The sequence below is a fragment of the Sinocyclocheilus anshuiensis genome, unplaced genomic scaffold (genome assembly GCF_001515605.1).
Source record: "Sinocyclocheilus anshuiensis isolate Anshui unplaced genomic scaffold, SAMN03320099.WGS_v1.1 scaffold333, whole genome shotgun sequence".
Classification (NCBI taxonomy): domain Eukaryota; kingdom Metazoa; phylum Chordata; class Actinopteri; order Cypriniformes; family Cyprinidae; genus Sinocyclocheilus; species Sinocyclocheilus anshuiensis.
In genome coordinates, this window is record NW_015539871.1 from 654,203 (window position 1) to 663,839 (window position 9,637).

General features: G+C 34.8%; 1 protein-coding gene across 3 annotated transcripts in view; it reads right to left on the reverse strand.

The window, feature by feature from the left end:
* The window catches only part of sh3gl3a (SH3-domain GRB2-like 3a), a 43,855-nt gene extending 42,713 nt beyond the window's left edge, over positions 1-1,142 (reverse strand). For all 3 annotated transcript variants that reach the window (XM_016481707.1, XM_016481706.1, XM_016481705.1), the window contains exon 1: positions 775-1,142. In XM_016481707.1, coding sequence (XP_016337193.1) covers positions 775-819 — 45 coding nt within the window. In that variant the 5' untranslated portion in view covers positions 820-1,142. The remainder of the gene's footprint in view (positions 1-774) is intronic.
* Between the last annotated feature and the right edge of the window lie 8,495 nt (positions 1,143-9,637).

The following is a 9,637-nucleotide window of genomic DNA, read 5'->3' on the forward strand; positions in this document are numbered from 1 at the left end:
GAGAAAAGATGTCGTTTTAACGAGAAAACATCTCGTTATTACCAGAAAAGATGTCGTTTTAACGAGAAAACCTCTGTTATTACGAGAAAACATGTCGTTTTAACGAGAAAACATGTCGTTATTACCAGAAAAGATGTCGTTTTAACGAGAAAACCTCTGTTATTACGAGAAAACATGTCGTTTTAACGAGAAAACATGTCGTTATTACCAGAAAAGATGTCGTTTTAACGAGAAAACCTCTGTTATTACGAGAAAAGATGTCGTTTTAACGAGAAAACATCTCGTTATTACAACATAATTGAGTGGAAAAAATTATATGTGTGGCAGCAATGCGTCACCGTATCATCTAACATTGTTATTACTTTAACACCTCCATATTTCAGTTCCAGGGCATCCTCGATAGCAGATGATGATTATGATTACTATAATAATGCATTTAACATCAATTCATGATTACAATTAGGGCCTATCAGTTTCATTTAAGCAGGCCTCACAACAGCAAGCTGAAGGAGAATTTGCAACATTTAAAAAAACGCATGGTTACGTCACAGTGAGCGGAGATTTATAAACAAAACGCTGATAGCCTACAAATGTAACAAAGTTGACACAAATATTGAGATAAGTAAAGCGGCTCTGACGGGCCTCTAGAAACACAGAAACCAATCAGACAGCTTCAGTTAAACAACACACGGGCGCTTTCTGCACATCCACCTGTTAAGACCCTCAGAACTTGGGTATTATAAGATAAACAGCGTAACGCGGGCGTCTCCTTACCTGACTCGCTTTGTGCAGCTGCTTCTTAAACCCCGCCACAGACATCCTTAAAATAAGACGAAACGCGAAAGGAGATGAATAGAAAATGTTCAGGAGGCAGAAATGGTGATTTAATCCTTCAAAGGAGCTTTAATTCGGTTTATTTCACCGCAGCTGGCAAAAATAACCTGCATCTCGCGGTGGCTTTTTCCCCCTCACTGACAAGTGCTGGTCGGTTATGTTTGATCTGAGGATTGTGATTGGCGGAGAGCCGCATACGTCACAGCAGCATCTCGGAGAACCCCCCTTACGAACAAAAACACTATATATCAAAGCTTGTCACAAGTATAGGAGAAAGATTCAGCTGCAAAGCAGAGCAAGCGCTCGAGCAGCCATCCGGGAAATAAGTGACAACTCTCCAAAGCATTCTTTAAAGGCACTGATTCAGCGTCCAGATTAGTATGTAAATATTTGCGAAATTGCAAGGAGCTGAGAAGAGCCTGCCGGATGTCTGTGTGTGTGGGTGTGTGTGTGTGTGTGTGTGTGTGTGTGTGATTTGGTTTGCTCGATATCGCAGGCCATTAACAGCCATCCGCTGCCTCCTAGTGGCACTTCATGAACCGTACAAAGAGAACACAATGTGCTCTGTATGTAAATCTAGTGAAAATCAGTCGAATTAATCAGTGATTAATCAGTATTCTGATACATTTTTTAAATTTGAAATGTCTAAATTAGACTCGAGAATAAATCTTCACTTTTCAGTTGCAGCAGATTTCAGTTGTTGCATCTTTGCGTTAGTTCAAGCTAATAGGGAAATATGCATCCTATTTGTTTGCTTAAATGACTTTCATATATGCCTTTGACCGTATCATTGGTTTGGTACTGTCATTTTAATGTTGGAAAGTCTTTAAGATTTTTGTTTCACTTGACCTAGATAATGTCAAACAAACACACTCAATGTCAGTGTTGCATTTGGATGCCATTTGAATATGAGGCAGATTTAGGTGTTTGCTGTGAATTGTTTTCACATATTGTATGCAGAGAGGTTCTGTTTTTTGTTTGTTTTCAAAGGATTTATTTTTTTATCAAGGACACAATAAATTGATCGAAAGTGACATTAAAGACATTTATAACGTTACAAAAGATTTGTTTCAAATAAATAGTGTTCATCTGAACTTTCAAAGAATTCTAAAAAAAAAAATTATTTTAAATTGTAATAATATTTCTCAATATTACTGCAAATATAAAACATATTTTGGGTTGAAATATGAATCATAACAAAACTTCATTACATAGCTAAACTTATCTACATTAAAACTTGCACTTAAATAGTTTTATCAAAATAAGCAACTTACATATCCAACAAAATGTATTTGTAAGGTCACTGCTTCCCAAAATGTAAATAGTGTTTTATTTACTTCATTCTCATGCGGCACAAGCCATGTGTATTGTCAGATAAAAATGTTGCCTAAATATAGATGTTGATGATTTCTCAACTGTGGCAGAACCACTGATGATTCAAGTGGAGGAACCTGCATACTAAATTTCAGTTGCTGGAGTAAAAATATTGCTACTGAGGTGGTAGCTCAACATCCTCTACCTGCATGAGGTGGAAAAATCTTTCTCCAGTGTTCCAGAACCATTGCTGGTTCAGGTCGAGGAACCTGAACAGCAAACCCAACCTGAGGTGAAAATTTTGCCATGTTCCTCCACCAAAGTAGCACAACCGCTGATGGTTCAGCAGCACCTCAGCATCTCACTCTACCTGCTGAGGAGGAGATACTGCCATCCATCTCTAACTTGGCAGAACCAAGTGGCACCTAAACATCTCAATTTCCCTGCTGACATAGAGCAGGACTGTCCACTAGAAGGGCAAGGGAGTAGAAAGACAATAACAGACGATTCAGCTATAAAATGTGCATGGATAGAAACAAACATCATGCAAGTCACCCGTAAAGCTGAATGAAGGGGGGGTGGGGGGGGATGAAACAAAATGAAGAGGAAAATTCCAGAAGATGCAACTCCTCCACAGAAAACATGCAGAAAATAACAAGACAATGGAACAGACAAAGAAAGAGAGAAAGAGAGAAAGATAGAAGATGAAAGTCCTGAAAAGCAAGAGAGATCATAGTGGTAGAGGAATTGAGACAAGAAAGGAGAATAAAAAAGAAGGAGAAAAAGACTGAATATGAAACTCCACCACCTGCATAAGCAAAGCTTGATTGGATGGAGACGGACACCGTGAAAGTTATATGTATTAAAAAAAAGAGGAAAAGAAAAGACAAGAGAAATTGAATTTGGCAACAACATCAGCCGGCTGTCCTCTGTTAGTCAGCAGGAAAAGAGACTTTTATAAACTGGCAGAGAAAAAGGTCACTTCAAATAAAGAGAAGAAGATGAGAAAAGAGCAGGAGAGAATCCAAAAGCAGGTACTGTTTAAAAAATGTCAACGATCCAGCCATGAAACACCTGCTCATCAACAAACACAACAGGTTCAATAAGTCAAATGACCTGTCGAGATGGTCTCACTCTGTGTTTGAGCATGACGAATACAGATGGAGACCAAAAGGTAAGAAAAGAAAATAATTTAAAAGAAGAAGAAGAGAAAGACTGAACCTAATGAAAATACAGGTAAATAAAAATAAAAGTGGTAAGAGAGAGACAGGGAAAGACAAAAAGGATCAGTTCCTCCAGGAAAAAAGCAGGGGAAAACAATGTCCACCTGCTTTCTTACAGTAACAAAAAGCGCAAAAAAAAAAAAAAACATTTAGATAATTGAGTCAAATTAAAATAAATAAGCTTTTTAAGAAATATATTTCTGATCTAAATATGTGGACAAAAATATAATTATATAAAATGAGGTATGGAAATCCTGCAGGTTTGATGTTGTAAACAACATTATTATCAAAGCTCTTATAGTAACCAAATTGCCCTCAGACTCTGCTCTATCTATATCTATACTGTATGTGACTGTTTAAAGTGAAAGTTAGTTTTGATAATGTGGCTTTTCACCGGTAGCTTCATAAATTCACCACTAGATGTCCTACCTAGTACTAACATTGTTATTCTTTATGGCTTTGTGGTTTCGGTTTGTCCTTTATGTCTGTCTCTTATTCCCATATTCCTCAGTCAGCTCCTTTTAAAGTATTGTGTGTTTCATGTTTTCAAGAAAGAAAACGGCTTATTCGTTCATTTGTAACACAACAATTGAATTGATCTCCTTCACCCTTCAGCAGTTTTATTTGCACTTCATATTCAGTGTTGGGGAAAGTTACTTTTAAAAGTAATGCATTACAATATTGCGTTACTTGCTAAAAAAGTAACTGTGTTAGTTACTTTTTTGGAAAGTATAGTGCCTTACGTTACTTTTGTGTTTTATCGTTTCTCATCTGGGCTGGATTTGCTTGTTTTGTTTTTAATATTAAAAAAAAGTTATCTTTTTGGCAAATGTAAAAGCCCTTTTACACCTTTCACAACTTTCACACAGCGAAATGAATAAGCCTCGGGCGAAGGAGATGTAAATTCACATCTGTACACTCTCAGAAAAAAAGGTACAAAAGCTGTCACTGGGGCGGTACCTTTTTAAAAGGTACACTTTTGCACCTTTTAGGTACTAATATGTACACTTTAGGTACAAAGGTGTGCCTTTTGAAAAGGTACCACCCCAGTGACAGATTTTGTACCTTTTTTTCTGAGAGTGTACAGTAGAGGGCGCAGCACAAACAAACACAAGTGTTGCCAATTTAGCCATTTTGTTGCTAGATTTGGCAACTTTTCAGACTACCCTAGCAACTTTTTTTCTTCAAAAAACACCTAGCAACAAATTTAGCAATTTTTAAATTTATTTGGCAACTTTTAGTAACTGTGACTCAAATGATAAAAAGGCGCTCATTTTTATCTGCATTATACACAAAAAAAATCGTCTAGCAGGACACATATCATGTGAGTTGCAACTGTTCATTAATAATTGTTCATTTATGATAACACCTTGTTATTAGTTTGTACCTGCACTTGTTAATCAGTTTAAAAATATTGTAGAAAAATGGAAAAGTTACTGGTAATTTTCTGCTAGGACATTAAAAAACCTGTAAAAAATCAATACAGAAAATTCCTATAAATTATCACAGTACATTGTGCCCTATTTTACAGACTTTTCTTGAAGCGTAGCATACTAACTAATCCACTGCTTAAAAATATAATTATTCAGAATGTGTAGTTTTACTAGTTAATAAGAAAATAGGCCTACATAAACTATAATCGTAAAAAAAGGTGTAAATGTTCAATAATTCAATGTTGTATTTAAATAATATATATTATTATATTTATATTTTAGTTTCACTAACAAATCTAAATTAACATTTCAAATAATATTCATAATCATATTTTTGCTGAGATTTGAGTGATCTGATTGTATATTCTATTCAGTTTTGCGTTGTGATTAGATAACGATGCATTTGCGCAATGGCATCACAATGTCATTTAGCAACTTTAGCAACAATTTGTCCAGCCTTTAGCAACTTCCCCTGAAAATTAGTTGGCAACACTGAAACATTTCTTCTGTGCGGCCATTCTAGATTGCATTAAGAATAGGACACAGGAGAAGAAAGTTCAACACAACAAACACAAATCTTATGTTTGTCTAAAGTAATGGTTATTAACCATCTTCAAGAAACGACTAAAAACACATCTGTTCCACCTTTATTTGACCCTCTAACTCTAGCACTTTCTATTCTATTTTAATTCTACTTTATCTATAGGATAAAAGTGTCTGCTAAATGACTAAATAAATAAATAAATTAGTATAGTTGAATTGGATCATCGAAGGTCAGCAGTAAAGACACTGGTTAATAAAATGGGATTAGGCCTAAATAGGCTACATAAAGGATATTTATGTATTTAACATTTATTTATTGCAGGTTTGCATTTAACTGTTTTTATTAATTTCAAGGAATACTGAATCTGTTTTGTGCAAGTAAGATGAGTAAATGCATGCTCACATTTATTCCAGAACTACAGTAACAGTGAACACAACTGTTCTCTGCACTTTCTCTCGATTTCTCTCAACATTGGGACAGGAGAGCTGTCAGTCAATAAATGGGAAAATAAAGTAACTTATTTGAAAATGTAATTCAGATATTTTCTTGTAAATTAAAAAGTAATGTATTACTTTACTAGTTACTTGAAAAAAAAAGTAATCTGATTACTAGGGGTGTCCCCGACTCAGGGTTTTCACAGTTGAATCAGAATTTTCGAATCTTGCCGATAGTCGACTGATAGTCGAATCATATGTTTGGGGCGGGGCAAAATACATTAGCAAGAGTCAAGTCAGACAGGGAAAATGTGTAACGGACGCCTCGCAGATACAAAAATAATGTTTTATGTTTTGATTAAAAGATAGTCAGGGCTGGAAATGGGGGGGACGGAGTCCGGGGAGTGAATTTCGAGGGGGGACGGCGTTTTATTTCCAACTGGTTAGGTTTATTTGCAAATTAAAGTGATTTCTATATTTTATCCATTCAGAAGACTATACGAAAGCGATCCCAGTTCTGTGCACATAAACCTAGCGCGATATATTTGTGTCTATGGTTCGCTGCGCAATGCGGCCTTTTGTGATTGGCCATAATACCTGCAGACTGCAGCCAATAGAAATGCTTCTCGATCGGTGCGCGTCCTGCTCCTCACAGCACAGATCGTGAGAGCAAACTGCAGTTTTTGTCATTCATTATTACAAACAAAGTGTAGAGACAATGTAAACAATAGCTTCAGTGTGCAGTGTAGAGAGCTTCAATCATTAAAATGGACGTTTGTGAGATTGCCATGAACTCAGACGAGTGACAGCTTTTAAAGGGAGTTTGCAAATGTGAAATTGAATTTATACGACAGTTTTATACATTTTTGGTTTTATACAAAAGTTAATATTTAAACTTTTGTTAAAGTTAAATATAAAAATGTTAATATAAAATAAAGTAACTTACATTTTAGGAACACTATTGTCTGATTGTGCTCTATTTCGTCAACGAAAATAGTTCCAAACAAAGTCACAGCTGAGCCGCTGTGCATCTCCAAGCAAACACAGCGCTGTTTCGTTTATGAATGAATCTGCGTTTTTGAACAAATCTAGTGAGTCAATGATTCAATGACCCATTCATAAAGAGAGTCACTTTTGCTTCGTTCCTAAATGAATCAGCCGTTTGAACGAATCGATTGAATTAATGATTCAGTGACAAAGACAGTGACTTGCTGCCACCTACTGGCGGTTTCAGTTTTATTTTTAAAGTATAAATTGAGTAATTTAAATCGTTTAATATTTCTATATTCAAAACTTTATATTTAAAACATTAATTTCATAACATTGTTATTATGAAATGCATTAATACCACCTCTGAGTCTTGTCAAAAAGTCTGTAAATATCCCTTAATGCCACATTTGTGCTCTTCTGTGCTGTGCAGAGATGAATTGTTGATGCTGATTTCATTTGACTAGTAACTTATTCTTCCTGATTGCATCTTATTATTTTAATTGAATTTATTGTTTAATTAAAATTTTCGATAAAAGTTTATAAATCAACATTTTTTTGGCACAAAAGATGACACATTTAATAAAGTTAGAGACATTACAAAGGTTAAAAAAAAAACTTTAAAGAGTCAAATATCGTCTTTGGGAAGGTTACATTCTGTCAATGATCAGAAGGTGTTCCCATTTTTTATTTGTATTTTTTGAAGTAGGAGCACAAGTGCTCCTGAAAATAAATGTACGCGGCGTAGAGTCCTTACGAATGTAAATACCTTTTACAATCTAATTGAATGTAATGTTACCTAATAAAAACTAAACTATCTTTAATTTGGCCAGAATTGCAGGTGCCTGTCTTAATATCCAAGAAGGGTTAGAGAAAATATGAAATAAGTTTAATGTTATTATAGATAATCTCCGTATTGCAATGAAGCGCTTTTACTGCAGCGCAACTCAACCAAATGCATCTTATACGAGATAAATAATATATACAGGATATATCGAGATAAATAATATATACAGGATATAATCGAGATAAATAATATATACAGGATATATATATATATATATATATATCCTGTATATATTATTTATCTCGTATAAGATGCATTTGGTTGAGTTGCGCTGCAGTAAAAGCGCTTTATTTTATATAGATATATAAACCGGCTGAAATGTTTTGAAATCACTTGTATCCTACCTGATCGAAAAAATCCCGTCTTTCGCTCTGCCTGTGTCAATCTGAGTCTTGTGAAAGATTTAAATCCCTGCCGCCAAGATGCTCGAAAGTGAAACTTAAATCTATAGGGGTGGTTGGATTTATTCACGCACGTTAAAATATTTATTTAAAAATTATTTCTTTTCAGATTCTTATTTACAGCATCATCTTAATAGGCTGTATATTAACTTATTGGTTAGAAAACCAGTAGTTCTATGTGATATCAGACATTTGAGCACCCCCATATAGCCAAAATGGCATGATCATAACACCTCTGCGAATATTCGACTGTGAGATTGGGAGTCGAATCAGGCTCCTCCTATCGAAGCATTGAATCTTCGACTATTCGGGGTCACCCCTACTGATTACTTAACTGACATTACCTGTAATGTGTTACCCCCAACACTGGTCATATTAGCCACCAGTCACTCTGCTCTTTAGAAATTGGTATCAGGCACTGAAAAACCGTATCTAAAATGTGCACTTTGTGTTTGGATGAAAATGATCTGCAGTGTGAAAAGGTCAATTTCATTGTCCAATTTAGTTTATTCCGTTTATTCACGTCGCGTTTTTTTTTTCTTTTTGATGAAAGTACACAGTGATATATAAAATATATAGTGATAGGTAGTTTGCCTTATAGTTGTGGGGCATGTTTATGCCATTATAAAAACATGGATTTAGGCACCAAGGGAATGGCTAGTGTTAGAGATGACTAGCCAGAAAGTCATACAGATTTGTAATGGCATGAGGGTGAGTAAATGATGATAGAATTGTAATTTTTGAGTGAACTATCCCTTTAAATTATAACCTGGATTGAAACACTGTCAGAATCCACATGCTTTTCTGGGATTTCCAATATGACTAAACCTAATAAGAACAACACTGCTGTTTTCGTCAAGATTCACATATTTAATAACTATTGCCTCATAGACAGTTTAGTGGCTCATAGATGATTATCATTACCATTATCTATATATATATATAATTACCATTATTGTCTCAGGCTACTTCTTTTGTGTGACTTTTTTTTTTTTTTATCAGCAAAAAAATACCAACAGTAAAAACCCCAGTGAAAATGAGTAAACCTTTCAAAGCAGCTCATAAACCATATCTTTGCAAAAAAAAAAAAAAAAGTAATTCCCAATGAGTATTTAATTACACCTTTAATAAGATTTATTATGAATTAGAAAGTAATTCACAATGAGTATTTAATTACACCTTTAATAAGATTTATTATGAATTAGTGAAACCATACAATTATTGGTGATTCATTCAAAATTGACAATGATTAACACAATGTGGTTTTATTAAATGTAATTATTTTCTAAATGCTTCTAATTTCATGGGCCATTATGGAAGGTGTTGCCCTAAATATATAATGAAAAAAATATAATGAGATGATAAAAGCATATTTAAAATCCCATTACATCAGTTATGTTTGTTAAAAGATCACACCTTCACTATTTCTATTTATAGTTCTTACAAACAATTTTTTGTGAGATAGCAAAATCTGGCCTATGTTATGCTAATGCTGTCACGTGTATGTTCCCGTTGAGTTCCTGTTCCCTTTCATGGGAAGTTCGAACTGCGTCCTCTAGGGGTCGCTATGGGGAACGCCTCGTCGTGACCCGTGTCTGAAGCATACATTGAAAAAACACC